This window comes from Schistocerca nitens, chromosome 1, assembly GCF_023898315.1.
Source record: "Schistocerca nitens isolate TAMUIC-IGC-003100 chromosome 1, iqSchNite1.1, whole genome shotgun sequence".
NCBI lineage: Eukaryota > Metazoa > Arthropoda > Insecta > Orthoptera > Acrididae > Schistocerca > Schistocerca nitens.
In genome coordinates, this window is record NC_064614.1 from 436107130 (window position 1) to 436126823 (window position 19694).

At 36.8% G+C, this 19694-nt stretch overlaps 1 protein-coding gene across 5 annotated transcripts in view; it reads right to left on the reverse strand.

Moving 5' to 3' along the window:
• Nucleotides 1-1780: 1780 nt before the first annotated feature.
• LOC126251331 (ubiquitin-conjugating enzyme E2-24 kDa) overlaps nt 1781-19694 on the reverse strand; it is a 48678-nt gene continuing 30764 nt past the window's right edge. For all 5 annotated transcript variants that reach the window (XM_049951689.1, XM_049951699.1, XM_049951716.1 and 2 more), the window contains exon 6: nt 1781-3612. In XM_049951689.1, the coding sequence (XP_049807646.1) occupies nt 3515-3612 (98 nt within the window). In that variant the 3' untranslated portion in view covers nt 1781-3514. The remainder of the gene's footprint in view (nt 3613-19694) is intronic.

Consider the following 19694-nt stretch of genomic DNA (forward strand, 5'->3'; position numbering starts at 1 on the left):
AGGGTGACCTGAAACTGCCCGTTCTTTCTGTTTACAGTACCTAATGACCTCTATGTCTCTGGATGTTAAATTCTAATCTTGCTTCCTTCTTTCTGTTGCAATAGAAAACATGAAACAGAAAATCTAGACCAATTTGGCAAGGGGAAATCAAGCAATTGAGGGAAAAGTCCATCATCTTGCAGTTCTACTTACTCTTTGTTTCCTCATATAAATTTCCTAAAACAAACCTATTCGTAAGAGCTGTCCACAGTTCTTTGAAAATGAAGATAGGGCTGATAAAAATAATTACAACTTGTGATACTACACTCTCTGTGTAACACGAAAGTGAAAATTTCAAGAAGGAATATGTTGCATATTAGTCAACCTAGCTGTAAAAGCATTTACAAAAGTAATTCTATTTTTTGGCATCTGCCTTTTGCAATGCCACCTAGAAAGCAATTCAACTATATAGTCCATCCACAGCAAAGTCTCAGATTGATTCCTCTCTTTTAGTTGCAAATATGTAATGTACATTCTAGTAATTGTAGGAAGTGGACAACGTAATTTCTTGCCTTTTATAATGTAATTATAAAACCATAACAGATTATTGCTGAGGGAAAACTCCATATGTAGAGTTTTTTGAACATGGATGATTAAAATCTCATGAGAGCCTGTAGGATTACACTTATTACTAGTAATTTTTTTTTTTTTGTATCCTACAGTATTCGTCAGTACACCAAATGTGTGCAGACTCCATCAGCTTGCAGTTGTGGCACTGACAACTCAGCACCTCTCTTGTGAAGAGAGACACGTCAGTGTCATTGCAATTTGAAAATACCATCTGTACTTTTAGCAATATTTCACTCGCAATAATTAAGGTTCTAAAACATATCCAAATGTGAGCTTGACACTATCAAGACTTTTTCAACCTAAGATTTGTAACTCAAGTGCATGTGCTTGACAAATAGTGTCATTTCACGACGACTGTGAGAATGAAAGTGTTAATGGTTTATTAACAAGTGAAAACGCTACACTATAATTTCTACCAAATCTGATTTTTTAACTGTACACTTCCTTCAAAATTGAGAAATGTTACAGAACTGAAAAACCATACCAAAATAGAAAACAAGCATCTTTTTTAACAAGGAAAGGGCAGCTTTTCATGAAAAAAAAGTTCATAAATATGTGGGGTACTCTCATATACTGCCAGATTTTTACAATGTTAAACTCAGAGAAGTGAGTTTCTGCTGTCACAGCCCAGCAACGGGGTGAACATCTTGGTCGGCAACCTGTGCCTGCTAAGCAAGGCCAATCCAGTACATCCCATCCTGGTGTACAGTATGAATGCAGTCTTGAGCTGTGGTGAGCTACCTCACAAGTACTATTTTGGTAAACCACAGGTGTCTCAGAAGAAATCACCAGGAAAATTTTACAGCATTTTTTTCTTTTCTTTTTCTTTTTTAATTGTTGGATCCAGCCTCATCAGAAGGAGAATGAAAGAAATTGTGCAGAACTTTTATACAATGTCTGATAATTACAAAATTTAATTGACTTTTACATCATTCTCCCTTAATTGTTAAATTCATTAGCTGGCTGTGTAGGGAAAATGAATCAGATCCTTACATTAAGGTAAGACGATACATTTTAAAAAAGATATGAAACACTACTTTTATGCATTTTTGAAGGGTTTGCAAAGCAGACTAAAGATGTTAGGTGGTCCCAACAGGTAATAACAATTCTGAATTATGACAGAATCCAAAACCAATATCAAAATTCATGAACATACTGCCAACCACATAACTGACATAAGAATACCACTTTATTATCAATTTAAATTATTGTACACAAATTTCAACTACCTTACTTTGTTTTCAAGTTTACTGTACACACCAAAAACATTTTCAATATCTGGTTGCAATCATGCACACTGACAGGTATGTGTGTTGTACAAAAATTCTGAACATATAATAATGTAGAAAACATTTCATGCAGTGTAGTGTCCTTTCACACAGCAGTTTTTTCCATGGAACGCTTATTGAAACAATATATCAGCAGTCAAAAAAATTTTGTTTAGCACCAGAGATGAAAATTACCAGAAACAGTTTGAGAAAGGTATGCTAAAAGAAGAAACTGTATGGTATATCTTATTATTGTTCAAGCACTTCACTGATAAAAAATATTAAAATAAGTCTGAGCAAATTATTTCTTGTTTATATTGCAGGTGCACTACTGAACCAGCTCATTTATGGTGCTGTCAAGAATATATCATTCAAGAGATTAGGAACTATTCATAGTGCAGTGTTTCTTAAAAATCATTACACCACTCACTTCCATGAAACCAAAAATAAGTGATTTGCCTCACTCATACCATGGCATTACAATTCACTGCCTGTCAGAGATATACTGTACAGTAAGTTACTGAATATGAGATTCACACACACTATGACCAATTTTTCTTATGAAGTACACGATTTTAATACAAATACTAACACATTTAAGCTGTTTACTGAACAATGAACACAACAAAACCCTGGTATACAAAATTATAATTAACTGTTGACAGCGAACAGGATAAAAAATCCATTCATTTGAAATGCTCTTTACATGTGGAACTGTGACATCATTTGCTCTTCAGTAATACATTAGGTGCAGTGGACTTTAATTTACACTGACTAGTGGTTGCCACCACCAGCATTGTTCTAAGTTGGGAGACTTTCACAGATTAATCACACAACACTAAATAGAAAATTTGCGAATGTTTCCATACTCTTGTCAGATTTTTTTTTTTTAAAAAAAGAAATATGACAAAACCAACCCACTTACACTTCAAAAACTGAATTTACAAATACACAATTTTCAAATTATAACAAACCATCTGATTTCAGAATCAGTACCATAATATGTAGTAATTCAATTACCAACAAAGAAAGTAATAAAGATTACAAACAAAATTTATTTCATCGTTGACTTCAACACGCACACCAGCTGTATGCACAGGCAAGTTAACACCTTTGTTATTTGTTTTTAATATTAACTGCCGTCCTCCAAGTGAGCACAACAGACACTCCCAATAGAAAAGTCAACAATAACAGCCAGATCTGCACAGAAAGAGTTGCACTCAATGTTTCATACTGAATTATCTCAGATGGGAGCTAACCACATAAAAAACTAAATTACTGTAATGAGGTACAGGTTTGAAATTTCACCATGTTACCCATCTGAATATTACTTCCACAACACATTTAACAGGAAACAATCCACAGAAAGCTATCTATTCTGAAGCCGCACATTACATTTAATATCCTTTTCCCTATCTTTGTTTTGATACTACATTATGAATAAATGATTATCTATGTTCAAAACATCTCATTTTCACAGGAGTTCCAAACAGTGAGAAAAACACCCATACACTGTGGCATACACACAATTATATTTTTGCCAATGAAACAAATGCTGCACTGAATAAGGGCTGTTTGTCATTTATCACTATGTCTTTACAAAAAGTCATTGGAAGAGCAATTTTTTTTTTGACACATCACGTTGCGTAACGTTTGGTCCAAAGCCTTGCAATACGATCATGTTCTTCTCTGTTTTGCAAATACTGTGTTGCTATGCTGCCAACAAGAGGGTCAGCTGGAAAAAAAGATAACCAAATTACATTTTAAAAATGTTTAATATTAGGGATGAAATTAAGTGCAAACGGTGAGCAGCAGAATTACAAGAAAAGCATACAATTAACTAAAAATTCATTGAAGCATCAAATTATTCTGACAAAGATGAAAATTTTGGCATTTAAATTTTTTCAGCAAAAAGTGGCACAAATAAAGCGTTTTAGTTCATGGAGGAATAAGTACTGAATAACTGCATGCTACATTCATTGCTAAAGAAAAGTTATACATCAGTAAACAGTGGAATGTCAAATGACTCAAAAGAATCAAAGAAAGTCCTTGTAATTAAAACAAACATGTTAGCACACGCATACCTAGCAAAAGATGTGATAGTACAGACTATGAATCGACAGGCCCAACCGCATCAAGTATATTAAAACTCAAATGAAGAAGTACGTTGAAATAACATTTCTTAATAGGTGCTTGGTCCAATGGGAAGAATGTTAAGTCATCATAGGAAAGGAGGGAATACTAGTGCTACCCAGTTTTACAAAATTAAAATGTTATTTAGCAGAAAGACTGATGCAAATTATAATGGACCACTATCATTTCTGATACACAGTTGACACACAGTAGTTAATGTGTCTGCTAACTTTCTAAGGATCTGATTTTAAATCTGCATGCATTCATAGAAAACTGAACTAATCCCAAATTCATTCTTTCTTATGCCTGATGGGGTGTACAGCAACAACTTGCAAAGCTCATATAGTAACAAGTTTGCAAGAACAACTTGAAAGGATCAGATGGTACAAAATTTACAATTGCATACAAGAAGTAGGTCGCATAAGCTACATCCATGAATTAATGTTAAAATACCTTCAACTGTGCTGAATACATAGTGCATCCCACGACTCTCATTAAATGAAAAGTAATGATGGTTTAACATCCTGCTAATGAAAAGGTCACTAGAGAGATGGAGCACAAGCTCAGACTGTGAAGGAAATTAATTGTGTGCTTTTCATGGAAATCATCCCTACACCTGCATTAAGCAAATCACAGAAAACCTGAATCTGAATGGCCGAACAGGGATTTTAACTGTCACGGTCTGAAATGAGAGTCCAGTGTCTTACCAATGTGCTACTTCGCTCAGTGGTCACTATGGATTTTCAGCCCCACTGCAGAAGTAAACTGGCAGAAGAAAGCATATACTGGCCGCACTTGAACTGTCTTCAAAATAGTTTCCCCTGAGAAAATCTACTACCCTTATAATGGTAGAAAAGCTTACAAAAAGATTTTTTAATATGATGCGTACCCAAAAACTTTTGAATGGCATTAGAGTACTATCATCTCTTGATTGTAGGGAGATGCTCACCAGTAAAGGTAAGGGTAGACAGTTACAGCCTGTGATACCACACGGCAATAATATCACATAGAGCAAGTAACTGCACAAATAAATAGGATGAACAAACCCTGTTACACTGACATTAATGAAATGATAATTGTGGTCAGAATAAAGATATCAAAAGGTTATCTGTCAGTAATTGGAGTACATGCCTGGAAGAGGGATGGGATGCTGACTCTGGAAACTTCTACTACATCCTGCAAAGAACCCTCTGTAAAAACAAAGATCATTGTCTGATAATAGTGGGGGATTTAAATGCAACGGTAGGTAAAACCCCCATGGCAAATGTTACTGATTGTGAAGAAAAACAAAACAAATAATAATGGATACAGACTGAAGTAATTCTCATTAAATAATGAGCTAAGCATAACAAACATTCTTCAGGCATGAAGTGATCAACAAATGTAACTGTTACCTAGAAATTCTGCCACAATTACAGACTACATAATTGCAAATAAGGAGGCTTGGTCTCTAGTGCAAGGCACAAGGGTCTTCAGAGGGACAGCTGTCTCTTCAGATCATTTCTTGCCAGTCTCAAAAATAAAACTACTTAAAAGATAGAAGATTTCTTCCAAACAGAAACAAAAAAATGCCGATACAGCATTTAGGATACAATTACTTCAAGAAGAGAGCATCTGGTTACTAAATCAGAGAAGAATTGAAGAATACATAAGTTTCATTATAAAAGCAGATAACATCAACCAGGAATGTAATAATATAAAAGAAGCACTTGGTAGAAGAAAAGTTTTTTTCAAAAGGGGCCCACAATACTGAGATGATGGAATACCTAATGTAATGGAAGGTACAAAACATGCCTACTTAAAAATGTTTAATTCCCAACACAATCATGACCTGAGACTAGATTATAAAAGTAAATCAGCTCTAGTCAAAAGGAAAGTCAGGAAAATTGAAATCCTTAACTGGGAAAATATAACACATACTGAACATAATGTAAGAGGAAGACAACACAAGGTATAGAAAATAATTCAACATTTAAACAAAGAAGATAAAGACAATCTGCAAATAAACACAATATCTGGAACTAATTGGTTGCAACACTACAAAACACACTGGTCAGATGTGCACGATAAACACTTAGTTCTGTCGGAACCAGACAGGAACATAGACCTAATAATGTTGGAGGAACTACAGGGTGCATTAACACCTAGCATGAAGAGGAAGACTTCAGGGTGTGACAAAATCAATACAGGGCTCATCAAATATGAAACAAATATGGCAAAAATAAAGAATATTTGATTTCATTAATATGTGCTGGCAAAGTGGTTGTATACCTGAAGAATGGAATATAGCCCAGATAGGCCCAATTCATAAGAAAGGAAACAGATATGAATGTCAGAACTACAGAGGTATTAGCCTTCTGAAATCATGCTATAAACTGTATGCTACAATTGGGGGGGGGGGGGGGGGGGGGAGCCTACTATCCAATAACAAACTGTATTATCTGATGCCCAACACGGTTTTCAAACAGGCAGATATCATGCTGGGACTGTATTTTCACCATGATGTAACTAATAGAAAAATTCAGTTTTCCACCTTTTCTTGCCTTCATTGACGACAAATGGCATTTGATAAAGTATCTCAAAACAAATCATGGAAAATTTTAAGAAACAAGTGGATTTCATCTCGTAAGAGCTGTACAGGATTTATAGAGCTGTACAGGGTTTATTTATGAAAAACAAAACACAAAGGTAGCAGGTAACAGACATGTTATGGTTGAAATAAACAATGGGGTTGACAAAGGTGCCCCCTATCACTCACTTTTTTTAATATGTATATTGGCGATGCAACCAAAATTTGGGTACAGATAATGAAACATTTTAAAATAAATGATAGGGATGTTAGTGTACTTTTTCCTGACGACCAAGTAACTGTTAGTCTTACAAGAAGCTGTCTTTAATTTAAGTAAAATAGTCAGGCAATACAATCTGAATGTCTCCATTGCAAAGACAAAAGCAATAGCTTTTTTAGGACACCCGCCAATGCAAATTAAGATTGAAATTGACAGGCGGATCATAGAGCAAGATAATATTTAGGATGCCTATTACACACAGGGTGAACAATGGAATACAAAATAAGTTAGACCAATTTAACTGGGAAGGAAAGCCTACAGCGATACACTACTGAAGTTCAGTAAGGTTGTGGCTACACCAGCACTGCTCTATGGATGCAAAAACTGGACTCTTAACAAGAGAGATGAAAAGAGAATAGAAGCATATGAAATAAATTTCTTCAGGTACTTGGCTGGATATACTTTGATGAACAAAACGAGATATGATGACACCTGAGCAGAACTGAATATGCAAAATACAACTGATACAATATCAGTTAAGATGGAAAGAATATATATGAGGATTGCCCAGAAAGTAATGCACCGCATTATTTTTCTCAGCCAAAAATAATTCTACGAATGTGAAACATTACACATGTATTATATGAAGTCTCCACAGTGAGCACGCCAATTTTCTGTCGCTTCTGACAGATAGCGTACCTGCAGGACAGTTTCAAAACGGTGACTGTAGGTGATATGTGTTACAAGCAACGTAGCCACAATTTCTCACTGCAGAGAAAGAAACTGTGGGGAATATTCTCAACACTTGTGCAAAGTCCATGGAGCATCTGCTGTCAACAGAAGTACAGACAGTTGCTGTGCGTGGAGGGTAAGGTCTTCAGAAGGCACTTCGGCAGAGACCAGCAGTCAGGGAGACCATGCATGGCTGTCACACCTGGCATGTTGCAGCGAGCTGATGATGTCATTCGCCCGGACAGACACATTACGACTCGGCAGTTGGCACTGCATCTGCCAATCAGCAAAGGAAATGTGGTTGCAATTATCCACACTCTAGGATTTTCAGAAGTATGTGCAAGATGGGTCCCACAGTGTCTAACGGTGGACCACAAATCGAACAGAAAAAAAAAAAACATTTGTCTTGATTTGCTGCAACGTTTTGAAGCAGAGAGGGAGGCCGCCTTGTCCCGGATTGTGACAGGCGATGAAACCTGGGTCCACAATTTCGAGCCCAAAAGAAAACGACAGTCGATGGAATTCTCTGTCCCCACACAAGAAAAAAGTCAAAGCAACTGCTTCCACCAGTAAGGTCATGGATCACCGTGTTCAGACACTGTGAAGGTGTCATTCTCATTGATGTGAAGCCAAGAGGCGGTACCATTAATTCAGAAGCATATGTCAACAAATCGACAAAACTCAAGATGCGCTTCCTGCAACTTTGGCGCCAAAGCAACCCAGGAGATGTTTTGCTGCAACACGATAACACTCAGTCCACGCAAGTCTGAGGACTGCTGAACACAACGCAAAAATGGGTTGGACAGTGTTACCCCACCCACACTATAACCCTGACCTAGCCCTCTCGGACTTCCACTTGTTTGGGCCATAGGAAGACGCCCTTCGTGGAAGACACTTTGAGGATTATGAGAAGGCGATTCACACACTGAAGCGCTGGGTCTGCCACCAGGACAAGGACTGGTACTGACAGGACATACACACCCTTGTTTCGCACTGGAGGAAGGCCACAGAACGGGATGGAGATTACATGGAAAAATAGGGTGTGTAGATAAAACACCATTCTGCCATGTGCGTAATTCCCATTATGTTCAATAAAGAATTGTTGAAGAAAAAAAATATGATTCATTACTTTTTGGGAAACTCTCGTCGATTGTTTGCCAGATGCAGGAATCATTAAAGCCATATAAACCCACAGGCAATGAATAGCACCCACTGAACAATTTTTATATCTCGTGCCTTACATGTATACTCTGCTTACATCAAGTGAAATTTTGGTAGAAGAGGAACCAGATGTCATTTTCAGAAAATGTATACTGGACATGCTATGGGAAAACAGGGTTCAAGTAATAGAGAGAAACACTGAAGGCAAAGCAGGATTTAAGAAGAAAATACACAACCAAATGACACTCGCTAAGAATTATAAAGTTAACAACATTGTGCTGGTAAGAGTACATCCAAAATTGAGTAAGCCCACGAGGATGTCAAAAAATCCAGTTTGTCAAATTGTTTCAAACTAACAATGATACAGATACAATTTATTTGTGTGTGTGTGTGTGTGTGTGTGTCTTCAATGTACTGGGGATTGTTTTAATCATCGAAAGGAACAAGATTTTCTAAAAATCTTAAAAAATTGTGCAATTAGATATAAGGGACCATTTTCTAAAATTTCATTTGGGTTTATTTCGCTTTCTCAAGTAGGGATAGAGTTAACCTGAAGAGATGTTGATTCTCACAGACTCCTAGTGCCAGACCAATATTGTTATGCAGCCAAACTCCACTTTCTTCACAGGCATGGTAGGGCACAGAGTCCAGTCAACTAATACTACTAGGGTAACAAGCAGACCAAGAATTTTCTACCATTTTCATAGATTTTTTTGCTTCCTTAGAATAGTAATGGGTAGTAATCATAAAGGGAATTATTTTGTAGTGGCACTTTATGGAACACTTACATCACACCACTATCTGTAAACTAAATCATGGCTTCTCCAAAGGGAGAAAGCTCATTTGTTAAAAATTGTAAGTGAGTAGCAGAGAGGACATTTTCTTATAGATGGAGTGCCTCAGACACAGCCAAACAACTCAGCACATATTTAGCAAGTCACTTGTGTACAACCTAAAATGAAATGCTCTAAGATATTTGCCCTTCCCCCTTTCCTACAAAACCAACCCCTTAAGTTCATGCTGCACAATCATCTCAAAATACAGGGTGTATATGCCCAAGGACAACCGAGAAATCCAGGAAAACTCAAGATTTTTTTTTAGAATTCCAGCAATGTTTCATCGTTTTAGTTCTCAGTCAAATTTCTGTAATTTTGGCTGGTAAGGACTGATATCCTAATACAGAATTTAACATTAACCTGCTATTGCAGAATAACACTGCAGCAATGAAACATAATGGGATAATAACGCCAAAACAAAGCTGTGCTTGCAAAGAAAATGTGCCATTTACAAGAACGAAACACAGTGCACACACAAGCGTCTCCTGACACCAAATGTGTCAAAGACTTTAGGGTGAAGACGATGTAACATTTTGTAACAAAAAACTGCTTTTGATGAGCGTGATGTTACAACTGTTTAAATTTCTAACAGGTTGTATGAAAATATTGTGAATGGTGGTTTGAGAAGCCTTAATTGGCTTGGTGCCATTAGGGCCAATGCCCAAAATCAATGTTTTTCAGTTATTGGCTCTACGACACTGTCCATAAGGTCATTGTTTTGGTGTAAAAAAGGCCAATGTCCAGCTCCTTTATTAACAGAGATACACAGATTCATTTAGGGCATATGTCCAAACGGAATGTCAGAATAGCATTAATGGGAAGAAAGGCCAATATATACTTAAGCCCATTCGAAATATATTTTTTTTATAAATAAAAGGGCCAAAGTGCACATTAGCCCTTTTAACCCATGTGTGTTTGTGACATTGGCCCCGTCAAACAACGTGTACTGACATCGTTGTATAACCTTGTGTTGACATCGTTGTGTAATTGTGTGTTGACACTGTATTGAAATCGCTTGTCGAGATTGCTTTGTAGTGTTTGTTTAAACGCCAGTTAGACCATTGTTACAAAGGTTACGAGATGGCAACAAGCGGGAAAAAGCTGCTACAAATGGGTTTGAGAGAAACTTCCAAGCCAAGGTAATGAAAACTTGTATTATTCCTTTACTTTATTACACTTGACTCTTAAGCATTAGTTTTGTTTGCTTTACGCTGTAATAATCAGTATAAAATTAGCAATTGTTAGTACATTTGTATTTTAAACAAATTATTGGCATACGCGTTCTCTTCAGGTCCATCTCGGGAGCCCCAGCAACAGGCACTGTCGTGCAGTGACGAAGAATGTTTACAACTTAGTAATGAGATTAATGTCACCAGCTCACCACCTGATTGTGGCGATGTAAATGACTTTTCCTCTGATGAGTATTTACCCTCGGAAGGTAATTCAAGCGATACAGGCAGTAAAGTGAATGAACTGAATGTCATGAACACACCAAATGAAATGAATGCTTTGAGTGAATTGAATAATGATGAGAATGAACAGGACTATTTATTTCAGGAATAAAATGCATCGACAACGAAAAAACGTGGAAGAAAGAAGGCTGGAGGATATATTACCAGGAAAAAGGACGAGGAACCCAAATTTGTGGGCAAGAGAAATAAGGAAGAAAAGAAGAAATGCAGGGTTAGAATATAAAAATGCTACAGGAAAAACGGTTAAGGCCAAAGGTCTTAAAGCAACCTGTACATGTAGGCTGAAGTGTTTCGAAAAATTCAGTGAAATTGAAAGACAAACTATATTTGCTCATTAAGTAAGTAAGCAAAAAACCAATTCATGGCAGGATTGGTTTGTGAAAAAGGTAAAGCTCGCCAAACATTACGAGATGGTAGAGAACTGGAGAGTAGGCGAAAATTCACTCGCCTCTATTCACTCCCTAAATCTGGTGAGCATACTGCAGTTTCTCAAAAAATATTTTTAAATACACTTGACATCACTTTAAAAAAAATCCGAGTTGAAACGGAGAAAAAAAGGAAATCCAACTCAGGTATGTGTGCTGAAGATCTGCGGGGAAAGCATGGGAACCAGCCAAAAGTGTCTTAAGAGGCACAGAAGATTATTCTCTATCATATACATATGTTTCCTGCCATTGAATCTCATTACTCTCCTTCACATACAGCAAGAAAGTACCTTTCACCCGATCTGTCAATTTCTAAAATGTACAAACTATATGTGGACTTTGTACAGAGATCATCATCATACCTCAGAGTAGGTCTTTCTACAGGCAGATGTTTGTGAAAAATTTCAACTATCAATTTAAAAAGCCCAATAATGATACTTGCGCAAAATGTGATAAATTTGATACGATTATTAAATCTACCGACCAAGAAGAAGACTGAATAAATTCTGAAAGGTTGAAAAATGAACACCTTGACTTTGCCAAAGCTGTGTATAAACAAAAGGATATAGACAAGAAGTTGTCTTCGAAGGATAAAAAGCTAGCTGTCGTTTCCTTCGATTTGCAAAAGTGCCTTGCAACGCCGTTTTCAGTGAATGGAGTACCTTTTTACAAGAGGCAGCTCTGGACTTATTATAATCTCACACTATATGAGACAAGATGTAATCAAGCTAATCCAAAACGAAAAATGTGCTTCATTTGGGATAAAACCATTGCCAAACGTGGTAGCCAAGAAATTGCTTAGTGTCTGATGAAGTACCTAAACAATGTGTTAGACAAAGATGTATCGGAAGTAATATTCTACAGCAACTGTTGTCCAGGTCAAACAAGAAACATCTTTGTTAGCCTAATGTTCCTTTATGTCGTGCAAAAATGTCACAAAGAAGGGCATCCACTTGTTATCCACCATAAATTCATAGAGCCAGGTCATACTCATATGGAAGCTGACACAATTCATGCCATTATTGAGAGAGCAAAGAAAATATCTGTAGACCACATTGAAATTCCAAGGGATTGGGTGACCATCAGATACATACAGTGTGATCCAAATCTTATTGTATTCGAAATGGAGCAAAGGGAGTTCTTCGATTTCAAGTCCCCCATGAAAAACATCTTCATCCACAGGACTGAAAATACCGAAGCTGAAACTGTGTATTGGAACAGTGTTAGGTGGGTTAAATATGCATTTAATGAAGATTCACATGGCAAGTCGTTGTACAAAACCACTCTTCAAGATAATGTACCGTTCAAAGAATTGGACATTAAGTAGAAAAAAAAAGGGAAACGGTATGGGAGCAAAAACCAAGCTAGCCTGCAGCCTATATCAAACCAACCACTTCCTCTGTCAAAAGAAAAATTTAATGACCTGAAATCTTTGATGCCATTCATAAGGAGCAGTGGCAGGATATACTACGCCACTTTCGTCAATAGTTTGGCATGCACCTCCGATGGGGATGATGACACTGATTGTGAGTTCGAAGATGAGGAGAACTAGTGTGTTTTAACTGACCTAGTATCATTCTTTATCTCATAAAGTTCTAATTTCTACTTTGTTTATAACTTCTAATGTATGTGTACAAACAAGTTGTAATCAACGACACCATTACTTAAAACTAGTAATAACTAAACCGTTTTTACATGTTGTATCTACATTGTTTCTTGAACAGTTTGAAAGTATCATCTGCATGTTGTACATGAAATATTACTACAAAATAAAAAAAATTGAGACATACAGTATTCTAATTGTGTGTTCATTCCTCTTACATAATGCTCTAATACTTTCTAAATATTGTTATTAGACCGCATTTGTGTGTTTCGTGACAAATAAATGTATTTCGGTAATAATAATTTGTAACAACGTAAAAAGCAGTCATGTATTAATAACATAAGGGCCCATGTCCTATATTAAAACACAAAGCAAATACTTAAAGGAGGTCAACATCCTTGATAAAATTAGAAATAGGTAATTTTTAAAAATAAGTATATATGGGCCACAATGTACATAAAATAATAAAATGAAAGAAAAAAATATCAGTACACCAATTTGTTGCAGTTTAATTCCATTGAGAATTGCGCAGCAAAACTTCAATCAGCCGTAGCTGAAAATGGAGATTTTGGACATGGGCCTTTTTAGCACCAAGCCACAGAATTACAAAGTGAATTTCATTTTATACAAGATGAATTACGTTACACGTGAGAACGTGTGATGAATCTTAATGCATGGAAGACCAGCCATTTAGCCATTATTTAAAATTTTACTGCCACATTTCCATTTGATATAACTTAAAGGGTAACAAACAATAGAAAAGATGAAGCATCAAGATTATATATAAATATTGAAAGTTATAATCATGCTTGTCAGAAATAATCACATACAGCAATTTAAGCTGTGCTCTTAGGATCCTGCCAAACGACGTTCGAAGAAAAATTATTTTTACAACCAATACTATACGTGAAAGCTTACTTTTCACTGTATGTATTTTAATTTAAACTATTAACTTTTCCTGTTTGTGTGTCAACACTACTTAATAGTGATGTTGCTATTGGCTGACTACATCACATGTTCTATGCTCTGAATATCTGTGGTCATTGGCTAGCGAGATCGCATGAGAAGCTATGACCGGCTGCCAAAAATGCATAGCAATCTAGATTTCAGTGCTTCGGAAGCAACCATGCTGTATTTGATGAAACCCGTATTTACACTTTCGTAATACCAAAACATGGAGTGTGCAAGCTGCCACGCATTAAAGATCTTTCCAAAACAAGTTTTTTGTTTTGCTTCATTCCCTGAAACGCTGGGAAGTTCTAAGCCAGTGTATGAAACATTTACCAATCAAAGGATTCACAAGCTTTGCTTCTCCAAGGAAAAGTATATTGTCACTTAAAGTGAAAAAAATTTATTATAAACTGGGAAAAAACTGCATTTTTTTGTTCACATTGTTGTTGCGGTCTTCAGCCTGATGACTACTTTGGTGCAGCTCTCCATGCTAATCTATCTCGTGCAAGCCTCTTCATCTCTGAATAACTACTGCAACCTACATCCTTCTGAATGAACTTATTTTATTCATCTCTTTTCTCCATCTACAATTTTAAACCTCCACATTTCCCTCCAATGGTGATCTCTCGATGTCTCAGAATGTGTCCTACCTGACGATTCCTTCTTCTAGTCTTCTTTTCTCCCCAATTCTATTCAGTACCACCTCATTAGTTATGTGAGCTACCCCTCTAATCTTCATCACTCTTCTGTATCACCATACTTCAAATGCTTCTACTCTTTTCTTGTCCAAACTGTTTATCGTCTATGTTTCACTACCATACTTGGTTACACTACAGACAAATGCCTTTAGAAAAGGACTCCCTAACACTTAAATTTATATTCGACATTGTATTGTATTGTATTGTATTTTAACCGGGGACCTAGAAACGACGCAGTGGTCCACAACCCAACTACGACTACCGCAGTCCACTTCACCCCTTCGCCGCCCCACACCAAACCCAGGGTTATTGTGCGGTTTGGCCCCCGGTGGAGCATTTTTAATTCCAATTGGTTTTCAGAATCAAATGCAATTTTGAAGTACCAAAATAAAGCTTTTAGCTTGGCAATAATAATAAACATCATGACTGGCATGTAAGTGACCAGTTTGGTGATGCCATGTAGAATGTTCCTGCAGTCAGCTGAAAATAGCCGTTTTCTAAATTTTCTCAATAGTGTTTTGTGAAAAGAACAGTCTTCCCATCAAGGATTCCCCTATCTGTCCAGGAAGCCTCTCTATAACACTTGTGCACTGATCAAAAATACTGGGGATAACTCTAACAGCATGCCTCTGAATTGCTTTGATGTCTTCTTTTAATCTGACCTGGAGGGGATCCCAAGCACTTGAGAAGAACTCATGAATGAGTCGTGCTGGTGATCTAAAAGTGGTCTCCTGTCACCACAGTTAAACTTTCCTAAAATTCTCCCAATAAACTGGAGATGACCACTAACTTTTCCTACTACTCATTCCATTTCATACTGTTTTCCAATGTTACATCTAGATAGTTAATTATATGACTGTGTCAAGCAATGCTGTATTCAAACACCACAGGATTGTTTTTCCTCCTCACGTGCATTAACTTACATTTTTCTATATTTAGAACAACCTGGCATTAATCAAAGCAAATATAAATTCCACCTACGTCATCCTGTATCTTCCCAGTCAGCCAACGATTATACTTCCGCACACTATAGTGTCATCACCTGCAGACTGCTTCTCAGCCTTTTCGTTAGATCGGTAATGTATATGGAGAACAAGAATGGTCCTATCACACTCCTGATGATACCTTTATGTTTGATGAACACTCACCATTCAGGATAACATACTGGGTTGTATTCCTTACAAAGTCTTCAAGCCACTCACACACCTGGGAACCTATTCCATATGCTCAGATCTTCACAGTGCCAAACATTTCTTGATAATCTAGGAACAAGGAATCTGCCTATTTTGTATCATCCACGGTTCACAAAATATCATGCAACAAAAAGGCAAACAGTTTCACACAAGCAGTGCTTTCTACATCCATACTGATTGTGGACAGAAGCTTTTCTCTCCCCAGGAAATCTGTCATATTTGATCTTAGAATATGCTTCAAAACTCTGCAGCAAACTATTGTTAAGGATATTGGTCCGTAATTTTGTGGTCCATTCTTCTTGTCTTCTTATATATGGGAGTCACCAATGCATTTTACTAATCACTCGAGACTATGTTGGATGAGATATTCGTGATAAATGAAAGCTCAGTATGTAAGGGACCAATGTCAAAGTGTAGTCTCTGTAAAACCGAACTGGGATTCCACTCGGACCTTTGAACTTACAGTGAAACCCCACTTTTACACTTTTCAAGGACTTCAGAAAAAAATGGTGTAAAATGCGGGAAGTAAGGTTTTAAGCTATAAAAGTTACGTATAAGATATCCCCTTGCACTTGATGTACAGGCATCAAATCACTTGTCAAGGACTTTTTTATTATCTAATAAAAACCGCTGATTTAACTGGAATTGATAACTGTCTCGGAAATGGAAACGTTTGACTTAATTTCAAACGTCATTCATTACTTAAATAATGAAACACTGCACTAGTTACATATTTTGTCATGCTTAATGACGTGTTTCGATAATTTTTTCTCGTTGTCAAGTGCAAATAAGTAAATAAGTATTTTGTATTGTGTTTGAATGTGTGTTATTATGGATCTCTTGCACTGTGCTCGTCTTTTTGAGGTTATCGGGTACTGTGCATCATCAGTTATGTAGACCCCCCCCCCCCACACACACACACACAAACTATCACTCACATTATTTCTTTCTGTAACATCACAAAAAATACATACGTAATTACTTAACTTGACAATGAGAATAAATTCTCGAAACACGTTTTGCTCAGCATGAATACAATACGTAACTGGCACTGTGTTTACACGCGAAACATTTGAGCAACACAAAGTGAATGATGCTGTCAACTAGCGTTCCACGTGGCCATACGCTGTAACACTCTAAATATGGTTTGACGTAGGTGTCACGATGATCACAACGATCACAAAACTGCACTTGCGCATTAGAGACAGTTTGGAAATGGTTGTGATTTATCATGGTATCTTCATTCGAACGAACCTTGTTACTCCTATCAGCCACCACGCCACATAGAGCTTGGCAGCAGCGGGAGATACGGCAAGAATTGTTACAACTTTTACTCATTTACCCGTTCAAATCCACTGAGTGATTGGCCTGGTGTCAAGAAACTTAACCACTTAATATTTGTAAACACTACTGGACGACCAACATTATGACAGCATCATACTTTCTCCACAAACACTTTTTCATAATGCACGAATCGGGGGAAAATTATAAATACGTTAATGCAAAATCAGGTGCAAATTAACATTGTGGGCACAGGAAATTTGACGGGACCGATAAAAAGTGTCATAAACGGTGGGAAAACGTTAATTCTGGGAACACAAAAGCGGGGTTATACTGTATTGGTTTTCTGCACAATGGTGAAACAAAGGCATGCCTTTACAATACTCCTACATGAATCATCATTTAATGCAAGATTTAAAACTTCTGCTTTCCTTTTGCTATCTTCTACTGACACCTGACTGGAGGGTGAGTGACTGGACTGAAGCCTTCAACTTGGTAAGTGATTTTATGTGGTACCAGAATTATCTCGTGTTCTCGCCAAAATATTTTCCTAAGGTACAATGGTGGTATTTATTTGCTTCGTGGATCAACTTTTTATAGACAGAGGAATTCCTATAACTTTGGCTGCTGACATTTCCGCAGTCTATTTTGAAGTAACAATAAAACAGTTTCCTCAACATTTTCGGAATTTTGTCATTAAACCATGTGATTTACTATCATTTTAAACTTTGGCCCCAATTCCTCTATGTTCATCACATTGGGACTAAATTACGGCCGTTCACTGTATAATGCTAACAACTGTTTATAGGCTCTTTCCAGCTTCAAAACCCTCTTATCTTTCTTAATTGCTTTATTAAATTTAGAAGGAATTGGGCATTTGAATTTAGTGAAACAAAACTTCTAATAGTTGTTGTTTGTAAGTTCCCTAACTCTGACTTCAGAGCATTTCTGCTCAAGCTAGAGAGGGTTCTTGGTTCACTTTATACGAAGTACCAAAAATTAGTTACATGTTGTGACTTCAACATTAATTTTGTACGTAATTGTGCAAGAAAAAGGATGTTGGTAGATCTCCTAAACTCATAAGATCTGATGCAGACTGTATTTTTCCAACTAGGGTGCAGGGGAACAGTTGCACAGCCATAGACAATATTTTTATTCATTCTTCATTACTAGATGGGCATTCTGTTAGTAGAAGGGTGATTGGCCTTTCAGACTATGATGCACAAATTTTAACACTAAAATGCTTCGTACTCAAACAAATGTTACATATAATTACAAATTATGTAGGAAAGCTAAACCAACAGCAATAGAGTTTTTTAAACCTCGTTAAGGAACAAGAGTGGCAGGATGTTTATAGTTCCGATAACACAGATGACAAATATAAAGCTTTTCTTAACATATTTCAACTCTTTGAAAGTTGCTTTCCATTAGAACATCCTAAATAGGGTACTAGGAGTAAAATGCAGCCTGGGTGGCTGACTAGTGGGATAAGAATATCACGTAGAACAAAATGTTAGAAGTAGTCACAGTCAACCTAGAGTAGCCCATTACAAACAGTATTGTAAGGTGCTTAAAATGTTATTAGTTAAACAAAGATTGTGTGGTACACAAATAGAATAGGAAATTCACAGGATAAAATTAAAACCATATGGTCAGACGTGAAGGAAGTGTCTGGTCAGCAGCACAAGGTCAACAATATAAAGTCAGTTCGTAGTAAAAATATTTCTGTTACTGGTAAGTCAGATACACTTACAGTATTTAACAACCATTTTTTGAGCATTGCTGGTGAATTAAACAAAAACTTTGTTTCTACAGTGAATCATAACTCTCGAAAAATGCCTTTCCGAGATCGATGTCTGAAATACTCCTCTGTGATGCTGACAAGGGGGAGATTGAGTCAATAATTAAAGCACTGAAGACTAAGGACTCTCATGGATATGATGGAGTGCCTACCTGAATAGTAAAGTACTGTGCTGCACATGTTAGCCTTGTACTTAGCCATCTTTGTAGTTTTTACTTTAATAATGGTCAGTTTCCTGACTAATTAAAAGTATTCAGTAGTAAAGCTGCTTTATGAAAAAAGACAAAGGGATAAAGTAGACAATTTTAGACCTATTTCTATGCCATCAGTTTTGCTAAAGTTACTGAAAAGGCTGTGTAAGTAAGGATAATTGATCCTTTTATATCACATAATTTGCTATCAAATGTACAGTTTGGCTTTAGAAAAGGTTTAACCACTGAAAATGCTACAGTCTCTTTTCTCCGTGAGGTTCTGGATGGATTAAACAGAAGGTTTCCAAATACCAGGTATATTTTTTGATTTAACCAAGGTGTTTGATTTAGTTGATCGTAAAAATATTGCTCCCGAAGTTGGACCATTACAGAATATGGTGAGTAGCTCACAATTGATTCACCTCTTGCTTTAACAAAAGACAGCAAAAGGTCACTGCTCACAGTGTTGAGAATGGCTGTGATGTGGGGTCTGAGTGGGGCACAAGGCACAATCAAATTGGGGGGGGGGGGGGGCTGCACCAGGGATCTGT